Raw genomic sequence first — 21,339 nt, 5'->3', positions numbered from 1 at the left:
AAGTGCAGAGGAAGCACATGGAGCAGGTAGGCTATGCAGTAGACCAGAGAGGGACCATGAAATCTGTCATTCTGTCAAAAATGGCTGACAAGGTTACTAGACTAGAACACAAAAGTAGGCTGTAAGATTTTTGTGTAGCCTACATTTACTGTGGGCCTAGGCTGTAAGCCAGCTGTGCAGCTGTCAGCTAACCTGCTGCAGCATGAGATAGCCTACATTTTTTTGTAACACTGAATTAACCCTTGAGTACTGTTCCAATTCCCATCCTTTCTTTAGGGCCAGAAACAGCCACTAACAAAAACTGCTGTAAAAATATATAAGATAAATATTTTTTTCTCTGTTTTGCGTAAATGTGTTAATTTACTGCAGTTCTGATCAAACTAAACATTAATTATATTTTTTTTATTTAAATATTTTAAATGCCAATTTTATAAGTGGTGTCACTGATTTTGGGAAAAGCACACAAAATGACTGATTTTCAATATAAAAAAATTGTTGGAGCCTGGAGATTTTTTTACCTGTTATCACAGTGTTGGATATAACAAAGATTTGGAACAAAACTGACTTTGATGCATTGTGAGTTTTTGTGTACCATCAGATTTGATCTTTTTCTCCCTTTCATACAATTAAGGCCAAAAAAGCCACTAACAAACACTGCTGTTAAAATTTTACATAAACTATTTTTTCTGCTTTTTTTGTATAAATGTGTTAAGTAGGCCAGCAGTCTAATTTTAGCAGGCTAATAATTCTGACATTGGGGTCCGATGCCTTATGTGAAGACGTGGCTGGCCAAGGGAAGGAAAGCAGCCATCTCAACTACAGACATGGCTTGCCACTATAAAGAAAAGGAAGACGACTACTACAGCCCTCTGTGAAAAATGTGGAAATCTCTGTAATTCCATTTCCCATGTTATCATTATGAGGCACAGTGCCGTAAATGCAACAATCTGTTATTTTGTGTGCAAATAACAGATAAAGGCCAGGGAAAACATTGGTTAGCACTATCACCTGCTGGTGTCACAGAGTAGTGCTACTGCACTACTAATAATGTTATTATTGTTCTAATGTTATCTCCCCGACTTCCCCTAAAGAAAATAAATGTTTTGCCATATATTAAATTATGTGTCTAACATCTTACATTATGCACTCAAGGATGTGGACAGGAGTCAGAAAAGAGCAGGATTTATCAGCATCTGTCTTATACGATGCTCGCACGCTTTACGTACAAACTAAAATTTTTTTTGAGTTGCACAGTTCCTGCAAGAATCTTATCTTACTTTCACCCCTGGTATTATGCTCTGATTTTTCTGGTCCGGCCGGAAAAGGACAAACAAACGTGTTTCTCTTGGAGAACTGGGAACGAATGTTGCTAGAGGGGTTCATACAGGCAGCAAAGCAAGCCCAAATGAGCGACTACACATTAACAAACAAGCCCGAAAACCCGCAACCAGCGACTGACGAAGTTTGCAAACCACATTACAGAAAAGCAAGCGCAAAGTCACTCACAATCAGCTCACAATTAAACTTACTCGGCAACACTGCGTGATGACGTCAAGTGTGCGGCTACGCAAGGTCACGTGACGCTGGCCAAACGAATCAAGCCTCGATATTTTGACGCACACGTCGCTGGTCCGCCAACTTTAAATGTACAGTCATCAACGGTAAGGCTTCTGGTTGAATTTGCAACGTCGAACTTGTTTTGTTTAGTTGAAAATATTGAATACTGGGGATACGACGGCAGTTTAAACGTGTCAGAATAGCTGTTAGCTTCAGTAGCTTCAGTTTTAGACTCCGTAGCCAGCTAGCATCCGTCCACGTTAGCATCCACTTTTCTGGAACATTCCTGTTCGGATCTAGCCTCTCCAGCGGGCTGACACAGGGCGGTTGACGGGGAAAAGTCGTCTCCTCAGCTGCCAGGATGCTCCTCATCGTCATGGTGTGGAGTCTGTTAGTGTCTGGCTCTGCAGCGGGTCAGCAGGTGGACGACAAGTGGTTGGATCCGTACGATATGCTCAACTATAACCCAGACACCCGGAGGATGAGGAAGCCCGCACAGGTGGAGTGTTTTCAGACCAATGCTTGATGTCTAGCTATGATGCTGTGACATGCAGAATGTAAATATCTATGTGTGTTTGTCTTGCAGCCAACCATCTACAGTAATGAGGCAGAACACTTTCAGGAGGAGGCTGTAGCCACCAGCTGTACAAAGCAAGTAGAGGATCTACAGAAACAGGTTGGTGGTCGCTTCCACATTGTGCCAGTTTTAAGCAAATGAAAGGTTTCAGGTGGTAAAAATCTATTTTAATTGGTGTGCAAACCCCAGGACTGTTTATCTCTGACATCCCTTACAGCCACAGCTAATTCCCACTGCTAATTAGCTTCCTAGCTTTACATGCTAGTGAGAAACCGAACTGCAATGTAACACAAACAAATAGTCAACTAGCTAAAATCTGAACTGATTTAGTTTCTACAGGTGCTTCTGCTAAACTGTAAAATGTCTGAACCATGAGCAAAACGCACAAAATGTTCTGCTGTAAGAGTCTTGATGCACTCAAACCCCAACAAAATTCCTTGAAAATTGTCCAGAAAGACTCAAAACTAGTCCAGAAAGATTTAAAAGGTGTTCAAAATAGCTTGAAATTTGTCCACAATGACTCAAAACTAGTCAAAAATAATTGAAACTTATCCAAAATGACTCAAAATATATCCAAAATGACAAACGTTTGTTTAAATTGTACAAAATGTGTTGAAACCTAGCTGCAAAAGTGACCACAAGAGTCTTTGTGCACTAAAAAATTGGCCAAAATTAGTTCACAATTGTTCAAAATGTGTCCAGGTTGACTTCAAAATTCTGAAATATCTGAACCACGAGTAAAACTCACCAATTGTCCTGCTTTAGGCTGCAAAAGTGAACAGTCTTCAGGCATTCAAAAAAATGTCCAGAAGGGCTCAAAAGTAGTCCAAAATTAATTAAAAGGTGTTAAAAATGGCTCGAGATTTATCCAAAATGACAAAAATATTTGTCTAAAATGACAAAAACTTGTTTAAATTGTTTAAAATGCATTGAAGACCAGCTGCAAGAGTGAAGACAAAAGTCTTGATGCCCTCAAACTTGGACGAAATGCCTTGAAAATTGTCCAGAAAGATTCAAATGTACTCCAAATTAATTAAAAGGTGTTAAAAATCTCTCCCATTTGTCCAGAATGACTCAACAGTTGTTCAAAAATAATGTAAACCTCTCAAAAATTACTCAGAATTTGTCCAAAATGACAAAAACTTCTTTAAATTGTCCAAAATGAGTTGAAAACTTGCTGCAAGAGTGAATACAAGAGTCTTCCAGGGTGTCCGCGGGGTTTTAAAAAGTATTAAAAAGTGATAATCAAAAACGCAAAATTTAATGGCCTTAAAAAGTTTTAAATTTGGGCAAAAGGTATTATTTTTTAAAACAAGGTATTATGTTTTTTTTAAACAATGAGGTGTTTCATTTTAATCAAAAAATAAACATAAACAAAATAAAACATATCTTGCTTGCAAAATTTTATACCGGAATGTTAATCAGTCGCTCACGTCGACGTCATAGCAATGCATTCATTGGTCGTTACAGAGCTGAAATCCTCCGTGTGCGGACTGAGCACATAGCTGACTTAGCTGCTGCAATGCTAACTTGACATGCTCTCCCTGGATGATTTTGTCTCTCTCTCTCTGTCTCTGTCGCTCTCTCTATTTTATTAAAGGTTAAGGCACTTGGCACAAGATTTTTTTATTTTGTCACCCTGCTCTCTTTTTGATTAAGTGTTTTGTGAAAATTTGCATGCAGATTTGTTGGTCGTTTAAACCTAGTTGGTCGTTCAATCCTTGTCTCAATTTGTTTTTACTGGTTTGTGTGGTTGTTAAATATGTTCTTAATGGGCTAGTGGAGCCTTCCATGGGGACAGGAAATAAATGTGCAATATTTTGTCTAAATCTCTTCTTTTATAGTATTCGTGGCTGTTGCCTGATGGTTGGGAGTCAATCTTGAGAAGGTTGTAAGTTTAAATCCAATACCATTCCATCGCTTAAGCGCCTCTGAAGCAAGGCACCCCACCTCACATTGCACCAGTTACTGTACAGGGTTCCTACGGTCCTTGAAAATTCTGAAAAGTCCTGGAAAAAAAGTGATCCTGGAAAGTCATGGAAAAGTCCTGAAATACTGCCACAAATCAGGTGGTCCTGGAATTAGGATTATCAGCTAAAAAAGTCTTTGAAAGTCCTTGAATTTAGTGTTTCATGGATGTTGGTTGTGCTCAGTATTCTACAGTGTGTCATGTCTGCACCTATCACATGATTATGGCAGCCATGCACGTGCACACATAGACCTAAAGGGGGACTTCAGCCCCTGCCCTTTTTTTGCCTCGTATTGAAAAGTGCCCTCTTTTGCCCCTTTTAAATATATATATATATATATAATAATGCGCACTGCATTAATACAACTGCACAAAAAAAAACTGTCCCCCTCGGTATTTTGTTGTAATTCGGGGTCTGAGAAAGTGTCTGAGAAGGCAGATGAAAATCTGAAACTGGAAAAGAAACTAGAAGACCTCAAGCAGAAACTGAAATCACTGGAGTGACTATTTTCAAGGAAGATCAAAAGATGAATTCTGTGTGGTTACTGATTATGAATGTCCCATTATTATCCCCCGCCACCACGAAGTGGAAAGGGGGATATAGGTTTGGCCTCCGTCCGTCCGTGTTTCCATCCGTCCGAGATGAAGGGGACAGCTTTTCTCTGAAACTATTACAGCTAGGATTATGAAATTTAGTGTGTAGCTTCACACCATGGACACCTTGATCAAGTTCGAAAATGAGACCTGTGCGATAATATTTAACAGAGTTATGGCCCTTGATCACTATTTTGGAGATGGACTCATAGACATCACATGTGGCGGGGGATATTGATGACCATGTCGTCTTGTTCACTTTGTATTATGTTACATAATGTATATTAGTAGGCTATTACATTACATATATTAGTAGGCTATAGTAGTATCATGTACAATTTTATGTGGCCATGACTCTGGAAAGATTGGTGCATTGTTACGTAGTTGTAGAAACGTTCCCTTAAAGGGGAACTTCGGTTTTTTTCAACCTGGGGTCTGTTTCCATATGTCATTTCATACATGTGAGTGATGGAGAAATGAATTTTCAACATAGCTCCAGTATTTAGCCAGGCAGGCAGCTTAGCAGCTCAGCTAGCGAAAAGTATGGGGCAACTTGCCCCCCCGCGTCAAAGTCCACCCTAACGTGCTTTTTTCCCCCACACTGACCGGCTCGGATAGTCTCAATGAGTGTCTCACAACATACTAGAGATGAGAAGTGAACGAAAACCTCCACGATAGCGCGCGAAGTCACGCGATTTCGGAATGAGATTTGCTTTCTAGCGTCCTGAGATTTGGATACAGACCACAATAAAGAGCGATCGCCAGTTAATGTGGAGGTTTTCGTTCAATTCTCATCTCTAGTATGTTGTGGGACACTCATTGAGACTATCTGAGCCGGTCAGTGTGGGGAAAAAAGGCATGTTAGGGCGGGCTTTGACGTGGGGGGGCAAGTTGCCCCATACTTTTCGCTAGCTGAGCTGCGAGCTGAGCTGCTAAGCTGCCTGCCTGGCTAAATACTGGAGCTATGTCGAAAATTCATTTCTCCATCACTCACATGTATGAAATGACATATGAAAACAGACCCCAGGTTGAAAAAAAACGAAGTTCCCCTTTAAGGTGGTGGTCTGCTTTCTGTTCTGCTGAAATGGCATCTATAGCCTAGTAGTGTGCACAATAATTTTGCTGAATTTTTGTAGTTGGTATTTTACCTGACACTTTAATGTTGTTATCTAACACAGGTAGACTGTATAGTATAATAAAGTGGGTGGAATTGGCTGGCTGTAAGGGGTGGAGGAGGCCAGAAAGATTAGTTTGTATGAGAAAATTGTTTCAGAAATTCCGTTCAAAGTCCTGGAAATTGGATGATTTTTATCCTGGAATATCCTGGAAAAGTCCTGGAATTTAGTTTTCAATTTTCAGTGGGAACCCTGACTGTAACTAATACCCTGTAGCTAAATAACTAGGTCTCTGGATAGTGGTAAGTATGATGTAAGTGTTGTATGTCAAAATGTGCGTGCATATCAAAAAAGGTTTCTGATTAATACTTGCAACTCGGTGTCTTGATGGTTGTAAAAAAAAAAAATCTGAAGGTAGTAAAAAAAGGTATTAAATGGTAGTAAATTTAACTTCAACATTGGTGTATATACCCTGGTCTTCATGTACTCAAACTAAGATAAAATGTCTTGGAAAAAGTTTCAGAAGGACTCAAAACTGGTCCAGATTAATTAAAAGTAGGGCTGCTGCTATCGATTAAGCGTCTGTCTTTGTCTCATGCACGTCGCAGCATCAGAAGTGGAAGTGAGCGCACTATGCAACAGAAATAACCGTCCGAACACAGACGGACATCCGTGTTTTAACAAAATAACATAAAATCAAAAAAATAAATAACTATACAATATATAATCCTTTGTACACTACTGAAATGATGATTTATGTTGCATACAAACCGCAAACAGCGTAGAAGCATGGACATCTGCGCTGTATTGTGCATATTAGGCCTGCATGATTAATCATTTTTGAACCTCAATGTCGATTCACCCCTACACGCGATTTCATTTCTAAATTACGTCGATTTTTTTTTTGTTCTTTCCCAAGTGCCGGCGCCCAGCAGTACGTGTCGAAGTTGTGAACAAGCGCTCCAAGGCTTCTCCCTTGTTCAATAACAAAGCGGCTTTTGGTCACGCCCCAGTGAACAAATGAACGCAAGATGGATGTCGCTGAAAGCCCAGGTAGCGCGGAGAGTCAGCCCACCACCCAACCCGACCTCATTCCTAAAAAAGGTGGTACTTCAGTGGTGTGGAACTACTTTGGTTTCAGAGAAGACGACGAGAGTCAGTCCAATGTGCTTGACTGTCGTTGCAACAACGAAAGGAAACACCACCAATCTTTCCCAGCACCTCCAATGTCACCATAAGCTGCAATATGATGAAGCCGTAAGAGGCAAAAAGTCTGAAAGTCATCCGACAGTGCAGACATCGATAACGGCAACCTTGTACAACGAAACGCCATACCCATCTAACTCCCGGAGAAGTAAGGAAATAACAGAAGCCATAGCTAACCACTTAGCAAAAGATATGGTCCCCATAAACACGGTAGAATGTGCCTGATTTCAGAAAATGATTCAAACGCTAGACAAACGCTACGCAGTACCCTCCCGAAACTACTTTTCCTACGTTGCACTGCCAGCTATGTACAATAACCTGTGAGCCACAATACAGACAGAAGTGCGAGAAGCGGATTATTTTGCTGCAATAACTGATTTATGGTCCAGTCGGACAATGAAGCCATATATGAGTCTTACTGTCCACTTCATTGCGACCGACTTCACCATGAAGAGCAAGTGCCTTCAAACATCTTTTTTTCCTGAAGACCACACGGGTGAGATCTTGGCACAGGGGCTAAAGGATGCCCTAGCATCTTGGAGTTTAGAAGAGGAGAAAATGACGTGTGTAACAACAGACAACGGACAAAACAGTGAAGGCAATGTCCATCAACGAGTGGACCAGGCTGCAATGTTTTGGCCATCGGCTACATCTGGCCATTGGTAAGCTGCTTTTTTTTCTTCCCCTTAAACTGTCAGACATAGGCTACTTCTACTACATTAAAGATTACATTCAGAGTAGTAGTTCATGTTGTACTGATCTATGTTGTATTTTTCCTCTAGAAAATGCCATGAAGGATTCACGAATTGACCGTGTCATGGGACTCTGCAAGAAGATCGTGGGTGCATTTAGTCACAGCTGGAAACGGAGGAGAGACCTTACCACAGCTCAGAAAGAGCTCAAACTCCCTGAGCATCAACTGAAAACTGAATGCCCTACAAGATGGGGATCAAGGCAGACAATGGTTCAGAGGATCCTGGAACAGCTTCCAGCCATTACCCGGGTTTTCTCCAGTGATCGAAAGGTTAGACATCTGGTTCCTGGATATCAGGACGTAGAAGTCCTTGAGACACTCAACAGCACCCTAAGTCCCCTGGCTGACTTCACCGATGCGCTCTCTGGAAAGCTATACGTCAACGTATCCTCTGTGAAGCCAATTCTCCACCTTTTCAAGACTTCAGTTTTGGTTGTGAAAGATGATGACACCGAACTCACAAAAAAAGTCAAGTCAAACATCCTGAAATATCTCCAAGATAAATACAGTGACCCGAGCACTCAGGATCTCCTCGACATAGCCACCAGCGTTGATCCTCGGTTCAAAATGACCTACGTCAGCGACGAGAAGAGAGCCACACTTAAAGCCAGACTGGCTGAAGAGATGACTTCCATTACTATAGCCACGGTAAGGTCATTTCCACATTTTAAGTGTACAATTATTTTTTCTTCAAAAAACTGAACTATTGTGATATTAGTGAATATTGATGTTCTTAATTTCCTTTCCACAGTCAACTCCCTCCCCAGGACCCTCTTTAAAGAAAGTCCGAAAGACCCTTGGAAGTTTCTTCAAGAAAGCCCAAGGCAGCGAGGAGTCCCGAAGTCAAGAGACAGCAGTGGCCTCAGAGCTGGAAGCATATCTTCTGATGGGCAGCATCGACAGTGAAGACGATCTATTAATCTGGTGGCAGCAACATTAGAGTCAATATCCACGGTTGTCTGTGTTAGGGAAGAAATACTTAAGCATCCCAGCTACCAGTTCACCTTCTGAGTGGCTGTTCAGCACAGGGGGGAATATAGTGACATGTCACCGCACATCACTAAAGCCTGAGCATGTTGACAGGCTAGTTTTTCTGGCAAGGAATCTTTAAATGCTATGCTCAGGGTATATCAGGGCCCATTGAGACGCCTAACCTATATCTCAGAGGAAGTTCTTTTTTGCCACTGAAGATGTTTTATTATTTTTTTAAGTCTATTTATGTTACAATTTTTCAGAGCGTACCTGAATGGCCACTGGTTACTACCTTTTCCACAAAACAAAACTAACCTGTGTGTGGACTTTGAGTATATTTGAGTATTTTGACAGATTAATGTTTATTAAAGTACTGTATTGTGCCATGTTCAGGGTCTAATCTAGGGCAATTTAGCATAGCCTGAAAGTCTGAAAGAAATTATTCAACTTTATTTGCATCTTTTTTAAAAAGAAAAATCACTGACACTTCAGTAGATTGTATTTTATTTATTTATCAAGGCTTATTTATGTTATGCCCTCATTTTTTTCATTCATGGTGTTTAATAAACATTTCATTTTGTGGAAAAAAAATTGTGGAAGAAAATCGTGATTTCAATTCAAAGCTAAAAAATCGAGGTTCATATTTTTTCCTGAATCGTGCAGGCCTAGTGCATATATAACACGGTTATTTCTGTTTCATAGCGCGCTCACTTCCGCTTTTGATGCTCTAACATTCATGAGACAGACGATTATTCGATTAATTGATAGCTGCAGCCCTAATTAAAAGGTATTAAAATGTTTCAGAATTTGTCTAAAATGTCTGAAAATTCATCCAGTGTTCTTAGAAACAAGCCTCTGCCTTGCTATTTGTCATGGGAATTGATTCAGTCGGGTGTTCAGTGTGAAACTTGGTGCTTTGTTTTCATTCAGATTGACGACCAGAAGAAGATGATCGAGCTCATGTCACAGCAGCCTACATGTAACCAGCTGTTCAAGAGGATCCTGAACAGACTCCGGAAGGAAATACAAAGAGTTGGTGTGGTAGGTGCTCACTTCATGTTTAATGTCAGTTCTGAAAGGCTTGATGAAATATGTCACTGTATGGCAGATTTTGTTCTGTCTCCATCTTTATTTGAGCCAAAAAACTAAGTTCTGAAAATTTCTTGGCAGAATGTTGACAATTTTTCAAACCTCTTTTTTAAATTTGGTAAAACATTGTAACTGGAAAGCCACATTTATGGTTGAATATCCCCAGAAGTATAATCCATTAAATTAGCTGGGAACGCAGAGTAAATTATTTCCAGCAGATGGAAATGGCTGAATGACTCCAACAGAAGGCAATATTCGATTATTGGCCCTTGCAATCCAACAAAAGCGCAACACTTTCAAATGAGGGTGGTACCAAAGGTTTCTGTAAATGTGTATATATGGAGGCATCCCATATTTCTACTGAAAATACAGTCTTTGGTTGACATTTCACAAACGTTTGCGTCTCCAACAGCAGTAGAACTTGATGTGTGGTGAATTTGGCCAGACAAGTTTCTAAATTTTGCTATTTTGACGTGAAATCTGTCCAAAATAGGATCAGTCTTGTCCCAAATAACTCGAAACTATTCAAAATGACAAGAATGAACAACTATCGGCCCTTGAAAATGGGGGAAAAACGGAGCAAAATTTCCAAACTAGGCTGGTATTGTGAATCTAGACAGTTCCTGTATGTGTACATAATTGGATGGATCCATTTTTATACTCAAATACAGCATTTGGTCAACATTTCACCAACTTTTGAGGCTCTAACATCAGTAGAACTTGATGTGTGAATACAAGTTTCCACATTTTTCTGTTTTGACATATTAAAATGTTGACACGGACTCAATCTGTTCATAGGGGTCTGTACACCAATCAGGCATAACTTTATGACCCCCTGCCTAGTATTGTTTTGGTCCCCCTTTGCTGTCAAAACAGCCCTGACCCATGGAGGCATGGGCTCCACTACACCCCTGGAGGTGTGCTGTGGTATCTGGCACCAAGATGTTAGCAGCAGGTCCTTTATGTCCTGGAAGTTATGAGGTGGGGCCTCCATGGATTGGACTTGTTTGTCCAGCACATCCCACAGATGCTGTATTGGAGTGAGATCTGGGGAATCTGGAGGCCAAGCCAACACCTCCTCAAACCATTCCTGAAGAAGTTTAGCTTTGTGACACGGCACATTACCCTGCTGAAAGAGGCCACAGCCATCAGGGAATACCGTTTCCATGACAATGTGTCCATGGTCTGCAACAATGCTTCGGTAGGTGCTACGTGTCAAAGTAACATCCACATGGATGGGAGAACCCAAGATTTCTCATCAGAACATTGCCCAAAGCATCACACTGCCTCCGCTGGCTTGCCTTCTTCCCATAGTGCATCCTGGTGCCATGTGTTCCTCAGGTAAGCGATGCACCCAGCCTTCCACATGATGTAAAAGAAAGCCTGATTCATCAGACCAGGCCTCCTCCTTCCATTGCTCCGTGGTTCAGTTCTGATGCTCACATTGTTGATGCTTCTGACGGTGCACAGGGGTCAGCATGGACATCCTGACTGTGATGCTCTGTGTATTCTGACACCTTTCTATCAAAAGCAGCATTAATGTCTTCAGCAGTTTGACCAACAGTAGCTGGCCTGTTGGATTGGACCACAAGGGCCAACTTTCTTCCCCACGTGTATCATTGAGCCTTGGTCTTCCATGATCCTGTCGCTGGTTCACCACTGTTCCTTCCTTGGACCACTTTTGACAGACACTAACCCCTGCAGACCAGGAACACCCCACAAGAGATGGAGTTTTGGAGATGCTCTGACCCCGCTATCAAGCCGTCACAGTTTGGCCCTTTTCAAACTCGCTCAAATACTAATGCTTGCTCATTTTTCCTGCGTCTAACATCAAATTGGAGGACAGAATGTTCACTTGCTGTCTCTAACATATGCCACGGTGAAGAGATAATCAGTGTGATTCACTTCACTTGTCGGTGGTCAGAATGTTATGCCTGATCGGTCTATATTGTCGTTATTAGGCAAAGTTACAAGTTGCTTCCATGTTGTCTTCATGTTGAAATTTAACAACATATGAGGCTCATTTTGCCAAAAAAACTAAGCAAGAAGAAGGCAGTCTTAAAACACACATCCTTATTTCTCCACAGCCCAGTGACTCCACAGACGTCTTCTACGACGCCAAAATCAAACTGTCACGACAGACCGTAACGGAAATCCAGACTCTTCTGGAGGGTGAAGACAGGTGGAGGACAGGAGCTCTGGACGACATCATCAGTCAGATACCGGTGGACCTAAAGCCACATGACAATGAGCCCTGGAAGTGGCGTTTTGAAGACACCTTTGGAGTGGAGCTCAATACCGTATTAATGGTAACCTCATTCACGAATGTAAAGTCTGTTTTCATAATTCTTTAGATGCTTCAGTCACACCGTTTGTGTTCAGATTGATCTTACTTCAGTCTGTTTTGCGTGTAGCTTTAGTGAGACTCATGAATTGGAACTGGTTTTTCACTAGAGGCACACAAATCTGCACCGAGATTTCTTGTTTTTTACTGTGTGACAAAACCACAGTCCACTAATTTCCTTTATCCTCAGCATAGTGTCATTACAAGTTTATTTGCAACTTTTTCTTCCCATTATAGCTCTTCTGGTGTCACATCTTCCAATTTTTTTTACATGTTTGATCAGAGTCCTGCCCTGATCACATCCGTATACCAAAATACCTTCCCAGTCATAGCGTCCCCTGCAGCATTTTTAACAAATAGCCCCCGCAGTGCATTTCACCTATGTCTATGGAATTTTGTGTGCATATGTAGGACGTCAGGGCAAACAAAAAAGTCTCTTGGAGCCATAACCTAAACCCAACAGGAACTCCACCATCTTCTATTAATTGTCAGATTTTTGGTGTTTTGGTCATTTTCTGGGTTTTACTCCTCATAGAGGGTAACTCCAAGAGACCTTAGTGTTTATACTGCAGCTCCTCAGTGTATCTATTTACTTTGTAGCTCAAAGCAGCTTAACCTTTGACCTGAAGCCCAGCACTGTTTGAATTTTCTTGATGTTTTATTGCTGTAACCTGTCTCCAGATGGGTTTGGGCGTTCTGATCATCAAGGTCATCATCTGCACCGAGCTGTGGTGGAGGATCCCCTGGTTGAAGCTGTCCGTCAGACTGTTGATCGCCTGCTTCCTGGTCAGCATCGTCTTGAACTGGCTCCATCTGTACAAGGTGAAGAGGAGCACTTTGGACCTTTGCTTTTTTGTGCCGTTGGTAGAATGAAGATGTTTTGTCCTTTGTTTTTCAGATTGCTTTTGCTGAACACCAGAACAATGTAGTGAAGATGGACAGTTTCAATGAAAAATGTGTCGGAGTGAAGAAAATTGACTGGACTGACAATCTGGCAGGTAAACCGACAACAAAACACGTCTCGTTTTGGGGTAAATCTATGAAATGTACACAGCTTTGTATGATACTTTCAACATTTAATGAAGAAATGCACAGTTTTATCGTCATGCTATGAAAATATGCAACATTGTTCAGCCCATAAATGCAGAAGACACATTTAAAAAGACTTTTGAACTCTCAGAAAACTATTTAGACACAGAACACTGGAAAAAATGGCCCTCTCAAAACAAGAAAAAAAAACTTATTTCAAGAAACTTTTACTTGGAAATAAGTGAAAAATCTGTCAATAGAACAAGTGAAGATTTCTTGAAATAAGATATGATATTTAGAATATTTAGATCTAAAAATTAGCTGGAAAAACGTATTTTAAGCTCTACTTTACCGGGATTGTCAAGCTAAGCTGTATTAAAATAAGCCGGATATGAAAAAAAAAAAAGAAGCAGTTTTTCACTCAAAAATAGATTTTTGCGTTCATGTAACCTCCTAATTTGAGATATTTTAACCCTCCTGTTGTCCTCATTTATGGGCACCGAAAAATATTGTTTCCTCGTCTGAAAAAATCAGCAAAAACTTCCCCAAATTTCTGAAAATTTGCAAAACTTTCAGGAAGAAAATTCCAATAATTCCTTCAAAGTTTCCCTCAAAAATTTTATTTTAAAAAAAATCTCCCAAATTTGGCAAGAAAGTTCTTGTAAATATTTTCAAAAAATTAGCAAAAATCCTAAAAATATCTAAAGTGATTCCATATATATCAGTAAAACTTCTAATATTCAAATGTTCAAAGATTTCTTCAAAAATGTTGAAAATATGGACATCAGAAGTTTCACTGTGAAAGTTTTTTTCCCACATTTTCAAACTTTAAAACGTGTTAATTTGACCCGCAGTGAGACACGAGGGTTAAAGTTAATTTGAGTTTTCTTGTAAAATTCAACTCAAAACAAGATCATTTCAACATTATTTGACATAACGAGGTATTTAAGATGCATTGTCTTAAAACAAGTCCCTCCGTCTTGCTGAAATGTCACTTGTTAAGTGAATTTATCTTAAATCAAGTAGGAAGAGACATTTTCACTCAAAATGTGACAAATAGACTTGGTAAGATTTTGAGTGTTTGCAGTGAAGAAATCCTGTCTATTAGATGAATCTGGTATCAAATGTAGATAAAAATGATCCTTTCGTTTTCTATAACTTATTCTGGCCAAACACCTGTCACCTCACCCTTCTTGTGTCAATTTTTGGCCATTTTCCTTTCTTGTTGTGATTTTTAGTCTTTGGGGTAATTTTGTCTGTTTTGTATATGATTTATCCTCTTTTTGTGGAAATTTTGCATCGTTTTGTTGTTAAATTCCATTTTTTGAGGAAATTTGTCCCCTTTTGTGGTGATTTTGCATGTTCTGGTTTTTTTTTTGGGCAACTTTGAGTCTTTGGGCGAGTTTTAGTCATTTTTGTAGTGATTTTGTGTCATTTTTTGTGGTCAAAATTACCCAATATTTCTGAAGACAGACTTAATCTTAAGACTTTGACACCAGGGGCCTGTTTCACGAATCAGGTTCAAGAAACTCTGAGTTGATCTACTCTGAGATAGAAAACTCTGAGTTTTCGGTTTCACAACGGCTGATTTGAGTTGGGTTAATCAACTCGGAGTGGTTTGACCCGGAGTTAAGCGCGTGCACCGCAACTCTGAAAAGACAGCATCAATGGAGCCCCGATTCGACGAGTCACCATGGAAACGGGGAAGCGAAAGGCTGCGTTTTTGAACTGGAAGTTTTTAACACGCTCATATGGCGAGTTTGAAGACATTTTTAGAAAGAAGTGCAACACCGCTGCAGCTGCAAAAGAGAGAGAGACGGCGTGGAGAACAGCCCGGATCAATGCGTAAGTTTAAATGTAGTCCTTTGTAATCGTAATAATATTACAGGGAATAACTGTCTGAATGGTAGAATATGAAGTTATTTCATTTAGGTGAAATCCCGACGGGGCAGCAGCTTAAGATGAAATATAAAAACACTGTTCAAACGGGTCAGACCTCGGCATTATTTCATGGAGGTACTTCGTGTTGATCATGTTTTACATTGTAAAGTAGCCTAAATATTAAGTGGCTGTTTGACTGTGCAGTTGTTTTATCCACACATAGCCTAAATGTCTGCATCCATATCATGTCCTGTTAAATAATTAAGCCTATTTAAACTAACATAGACTTCTGCTCAGCCAACAGAAAGAAAGTAGATGCCTGTAAAACAGGTGGAATAAAAGGTCATGGATGCATATATATATATATATATATATATATATATACACATACATATGTATGATTATTTAGTTCTGTTTTGTGTCTTTTTTGTCTTTTGGCCCCTTCACACCGCAGACCTTGTAATTGTAAGTAGGCAACACTCCAAAGATTTATCCAAATGGTAGTTTAAGTTTACTGAAACATGTCACTGATCTAGGATGAAGAGGATGAAACTGTGTCTGCTGCCTTTACAGAGGGGGATCCAGAAAGGCATACAGAGGAATGTTACTGATAGTTCTCTTCCCATTCACATTTTGGGTGGAATATAGAGTGTTACATTTAGCCTACACTGAAGTATTGCACATTCTCATCCTTTTTAACAGAGAATGGCTGGACAGCAGCAGAATGGTTCCTCATCTTCCACTGCACAGACTGACACAGTGAGATGGATGTTCAGGAAACACCAGAGCTTCATTCTGTGGAATTCATGTGCAACTGTATAATTGAATGTTCTCTATGTATTCCCAGTTATCAGTAAAACGGATTTATAAACTGCATTTGCTGAGAAAAATCCAAAAACAGATTAGGAGGGCAGATCTGGAAATTGAAATACTGGAGCACAAGTTAGAGGTGGTGATGGTCACAGGTGAATTATGTTAACTACTGGAACATTAACTGAACTATCTCTTTATTTGTAGGAAATAAAGAAGAGCAAATGAAATGTGTATCATGTCTTTATTTGCTGTGGTGGGGATGATGGTGACTTAAACTCTAAAGTGATTATTGCATACGGTGTCTCTGACTGCTCTGCTGTCCTGGATAGCTGCAGGTGGATGGGCTCATCATCTGGGTCTTCAGTTTGTAGGGCGGGGTGTTGCTCTCCTCTAATAGTGGTAATATTATGAAGAACAACACATGCCACAGTAATATCACAGGCCCTCTCAGGGGTCACCCTGAGGAGACGTAGGCTCTGGAAACGGGCTTTCAGCAGGCCTATGGTCATCTCCACCCAGGCTCTGGTCCTGCAGTGAGCCCGGTTGAAGTTCTGTTGGGGGCCTGGTTCAGGGTCAGGGTATGAGGTCATCAGCCTGGGTTGTCATGGTAACCCCTGTCACCCAGCAGAAGGCCATCAAACTCTCCTGTAATGTATAGTGGATACATCAGAGCATATTAAAGGAGAGAGACAAGAGAATTCTATTGTGAAAATCTTTATGCTGCTGACCACGCTGCAGTCTGTTGCTCAGGTTAGACTCTCCATAAATCCTGGAGTCATGAACAGACCCAGACCACGTGGCCTCCACATTAGAAATGATGTATGCAGCATCACATATGATCTGGACAGTGCAGAGAATGACAGATGTTGAACTATGATGCAGTCTTTAACATTTAGAAACAGTAGTCAGTCTACCTGTAGCCTTCCTGCACATTTATGCTGTGAATGGACTTCCTGTTCATGATGTGAGGGAGCTGTGATGGGGATGTGTGTGCATCTATGCAGCCAATCACACTGGGAAATCCTAAAAGAAATTAAAATGACTAATCCCAGTCTGAGGCTGCAGTACAATGTCATTAACAGAATATGATTTAAAATGAATTTAACAGATCTCTACATCATTCACCTGTAATCCTGTGGATCCTCCTTGATGTTCTGACAGGTTTATGTCCACAATGATGAGTAAAAGTCGTTTCAGAGCCAGGAAAACTTTTCTGACTGTCCTGCATACAGTTGTCTTACTGTAGTGCTCTGGATCTCCGACATTATATAAAAACTTCCATTTGCAAAGAACCGCAGCGCAACACACAATATCTGCTGGATGTGAGAGCATGACTGCGGCTGGTAATGTAAATGTAAGGACGGATTAGGTTGTTTATGTAGATTATGGACTTGAAACTATTACTAAACGGTACCGCTCAAACCGATAATTGTCCGGAACATTTATGCTCGGTCTGATAACAATCTACCGATGAATATTTAACTATCTGTGCAGTAATGCTGCTCCTTTATCCACTGGATCGTTAATAAAAGCTGTTCTACGCCAAAACTCGCTCGCTTACTGACTGAATGAATGAGGAAATGAAACAGCGTGTGGCTGAAAGAGGGCGGAGACAGAGAGAAACTCGAGGTTTTCTCAGATAAACCTGCTGGTGACCAGGTTAGAGTCATAGAGTCTGTTACTGCGCTAACTGACCGAGAGTTGAAGTTACCCCTCTTTGTGAAACAGGCCCTCTGTCTCAGGCTTAATTTACCTTTACCGCTTCGTGAAACAGAAAACTGAGTTTCCCTCATTTCAGGGTTAAGAAACTCAGAGTTTTCAATAAACCTGCTTTGTGAAACAGGCCCCTCTGCAGTGGACGTTGAAATTAAACCTAACCCTTCTTGTTGATTTTGCATCTGTTTTTGCTGTGATTTTAGTCTTTTGGGTAATTTTGCCGATTGTCACTTGTTCAGCTGACAAGATTTCACAATAAAAGCTTACGAGGAATTAATGTAAATGTTATCTTTGTGTAGTTAATATTTACTGTTGTGTTTTTCTGTTGCACATCTTGTTTAGTGGGTCAATTCAGCTGAAGATCTTTCTTTGTGTGTCTGCAGAGTGGTTCAGAAGCACTCGGACCTTTCAAGATGATCCTTGTAAGAAATATTACGACATCGTCTATATCAACCCCATTCTGCTGGTGCCTCCCACCAAGGTAGGTCACTGTTCTGGTTACTGCCACCACGACTTTAAAACTTTCCTTTTGCCTGTTTGTAAACGGTGAAATCTACTAAACGTCTCCTTCCGCTCAGGCGATCGCGGTCACCATCACCACCTTCATCAATGAGCCGCTGAAATACATCGGTCAGGAGATCAGCGAGGTTCTCCAAGTGCTGCTGAAGGATCTCCCGGTGGCCGTGCAGCCCCTGGTCTTCCTCACCATCACCATGCTTGTCTTCATGGTAAAGCTCTCGATAAATCATCACTCGTGGAAGTTAATGCGGACAGATGATGTACCTTTTCTCTGTTTATTTGCTGTTCTGCAGGCGTTCGTGTTCAACAGGGACCGTGACGAGTTAGCAGGAGGGAACGCACCCGGACCCGAACCAGCACCTGGACCCGAACCAGCACCAGCACCCGGACCCGGACCTGAACCAGCACCCGGACCCGGACCAGCACCAGCACCTGGACCCGGACCCGAACCAGCACCAGCACCTGGACCCGGACCTGAACCAGCACCACGACACCAACCAGATGATGCCAGGAACAACGTGCACCAGAGGCGACCCAACAGGCCCAGAAAAGAGCCGCCTCGACTGACCGTAGAGACGCTGAGATCAGCCAACCTTTGGTCCAGCGAGAACGAAGCCGACGCTGCGAGGTGTGAGGAGAGTCCTGCATCCCAGCAGAATCTCTCCACGGATTCAGAAAACCAGCAGGAGGAGCCGGAAGGAGCGACTGAAGCTCAAGCTAAACCTGCCGAATCACCTCAAACAGAGAACAAAAAGATAAAAGGGAAACTTTCTCTGGATGAACCCAACAGAGAAGAACTGAATTAAGTCATTTACAAGGGAGAACATGGTTTTCTACTGATTGTGTGTCTGTATATGTAGCCCTGTGACAGACTGGTGACCTGTCCAGGGTGTCCCCTGCCTTCGCCCGAGTCAGCTGGGATGGACTCCAGCACCCCCCGCGACCCTAGTGAGGATAAAGCGGTGTATAGAGAATGGATGGATGGAACATGATTTTCTATGCAGTTAAGATATTTATGTGGCTATAATAACTGCATACAGAGGATGTGAAATATACTGAAGCCACTTTTACTGAATTTTAATGATCCCTCCTTTTATTTTTTGTTTATAGTAAAGGGGGTGATCTCCCTGTAAATAAGAAAAGTAATCAGAGAGCACAGTACTCCGCCAAGGCCGATCAGTCGTCGTAGCATTTCCTTACAGATAAGTCCTGATAAGTCTGCAGTGGTGGATTTGTAGTAGGATCGTTGGCAGACAGGTGATGTAGTGTTCACCTGTTGTCGTAGTTAAGCTGGTTTTATGCTTGCCACGCCTCCTCACACGTTCCTTCTCAAGGGGAAAATTTCCATGTTATGCACCTCCAAATTTTTCTAACTATGTGGACGGAGACATGCGGAAGAACAGGAGCTCCTGGCAGCAGAAAATTAGAAATACAGGCATTTGTACAATCGTGGTAACCGTTTCATGAACAGTTCATGGCATGAGATTAAAACTAACTATTGAAATGCAACTGTTCAGTACAATGCCGTGGTGTAAACAATGGCAAGCTTATTCTACTCTAGTTTAGTACCTGAGTAGATGTGTGTTTACGATGCACTGCCCCCTGCAGTTTGGGAGCAGATGCCACATGGAGTATAAAGTCACACACGTGCTCTCAAGTGGATTTCCAATCATCTCATTTCCACGTCGTTTGTCCGTGTGGAAAGCATAAACCAGCCTTTACAGTGACGCTATCTCACAATGATACGGAAATCTTTAACACATCCGTGGATCCAGACTATAAGCTGCATCACTGCCAAAATCTAATCACCTGGTCCTTGTGTCATTTCTGACCTTCCCTGAAAATTTCATCCAAATCCATCAGTTTTTGAGTGATGCTGCAGACAGACACACGTACGCCGATCGTCGCATAACTCCACTGCGTTTCTTGGCAGAGAAATAAACATCTCAGGACTGTCCTGTCTGGTACTGTATGAGTGAATTTCCTACATTTTAAAACCAAACTGGACAAAAAAAACCCAAACATTAATTTGTCCTTTTATTCTGACGTGTCGTCCTGTGTTTCGCTGTTATTTATTTATTTATTTATTTTTAACAAGCCCAGGGACTGCGGATGTAAATCAGCGTTGTTGCTATAATCCGGTATATTTACGTCTATTGCTGTCTACATAGACGTTCATTAATGTGCACTGTCCCTATCAAATTAATTAATTAAGTTTTCAAAATACATCACAAATCAATGAAAATTGACATTGTGAAAGGGAGATGATTCAAAGAAGAATATTTTTGGACAAAAGCACAAAATTTTGAATTGATTAGAAGAATTAAGGCTTCGATAAACAGCCTTTCAGCTCACTGGATGTGCTTTTTTTCTTAAAAAAAAAGAAAAGATTCAGAGTTGGTGACTCACCGTAACCGGTGATCCTGTCGGTGCGTTTAGCTGCTGAAAAGGAAGATGTTAAGCTCAGAAGTTGCTGAAAAGACCAGTAATCAACTTTATAAGCTCCCTCTCATTGTCCTCATGTGCATTACAGTTTATTATTTGTCGACACTACAGCCCAGATGTATAAATCATGCTCGATATCTTTGATAATAAGTTGGAAACTGCTTATTGATGAAACCCTTTTCCCATTTTACACATTTACTCTGCTGTCATTTGTTTCATTTGAAGCTACTGTTTGAATAAACTATGTTTCTGTCCAGATAAATTTGTTCTTTTTGTGTGAGGATAAGGAACCTGGTTTTACAATACAAGAATAGTTCTGAAAATAAATGTCTGTGTTGTGAAGTACGAGACTCGTAATGTATGATTAAATACCCACAAATGATGGCACATATTTTCAGAACAGCCACAACCTGAAGTGTTTCCATGTAACAGGATTTAATTATTTACATTTTCAGTTACATGTCTGGAGATACTGAACCCTGAAATCAGGTAAGTTGTATTTTGACAGTGAAAAACATTAAATTCTCAACAAAAGTTCAGGCAGCTGTTTTACAGAAATACTTACTTTGAATAAAAGTCTGAAACGGTGCAGCAATGATGTCTGAAGTGGCACCGACTTAAACGGTAATTATAGTAAAAACAATTAAAAATAACAAATTATCAATAAACAATTGAAAACAAATGTAAAATTGAAATAGAAAAGAAAAGATTTTTTTACGTTGTAGATTCTCACTGAAGGCATCAAAACTATAAATGAAC

General features: G+C 40.8%; 1 protein-coding gene across 5 annotated transcripts; it reads left to right on the top strand.

The window, feature by feature from the left end:
* The first annotated feature begins 25 nt into the window (after nucleotides 1-25).
* Nucleotides 26-20,928, top strand: LOC110968807 (chloride channel CLIC-like protein 1). Of its 5 annotated transcripts, none has more exons than XM_051947220.1 (10): nucleotides 26-1,661; nucleotides 1,858-2,056; nucleotides 2,144-2,233; nucleotides 9,675-9,785; nucleotides 11,921-12,142; nucleotides 12,859-12,999; nucleotides 13,076-13,175; nucleotides 18,000-18,097; nucleotides 18,195-18,344; nucleotides 18,429-20,928. In XM_051947220.1, the coding sequence occupies exons 2-10, from the start codon at nucleotides 1,919-1,921 to the stop codon at nucleotides 18,939-18,941; spliced, it is 1,563 nt and encodes a 520-aa protein (XP_051803180.1). In that variant the 5' UTR covers nucleotides 26-1,661; nucleotides 1,858-1,918; the 3' UTR covers nucleotides 18,942-20,928. The 5 variants fall into 5 exon arrangements, with proteins under 5 accessions (XP_051803180.1, XP_051803181.1, XP_051803184.1 ...); XM_051947224.1 differs by lacking the exon at nucleotides 26-1,661 and adding an exon at nucleotides 3,979-4,022 and having other exon boundaries at nucleotides 2,032-2,056; XM_051947221.1 differs by having other exon boundaries at nucleotides 26-2,056; nucleotides 12,859-12,963.
* Nucleotides 20,929-21,339: the final 411 nt, after the last annotated feature.

Source organism: Acanthochromis polyacanthus, chromosome 4, assembly GCF_021347895.1.
Source record: "Acanthochromis polyacanthus isolate Apoly-LR-REF ecotype Palm Island chromosome 4, KAUST_Apoly_ChrSc, whole genome shotgun sequence".
In the NCBI taxonomy this organism is placed as follows: domain Eukaryota; kingdom Metazoa; phylum Chordata; class Actinopteri; family Pomacentridae; genus Acanthochromis; species Acanthochromis polyacanthus.
Note: the sequence above shows the minus strand (reverse complement) of the source record. Positions and strands in the feature narration are given on the sequence as shown.

Excerpts from the sequence above, each read along its gene's own strand:
- LOC110968807 (XM_051947220.1), top strand. The coding sequence starts at position 1,919 with ATGCTCCTCATCGTCATGGTGTGGAGTCTGTTAGTGTCTGGCTCTGCA. Across the intron at positions 2,057-2,143 it reads GGATGAGGAAGCCCGCACAG|CCAACCATCTACAGTAATGA; the intron begins GTGGAGTGTTTT and ends TTTGTCTTGCAG. Across the intron at positions 12,143-12,858 it reads AGCTCAATACCGTATTAATG|ATGGGTTTGGGCGTTCTGAT; the intron begins GTAACCTCATTC and ends ACCTGTCTCCAG.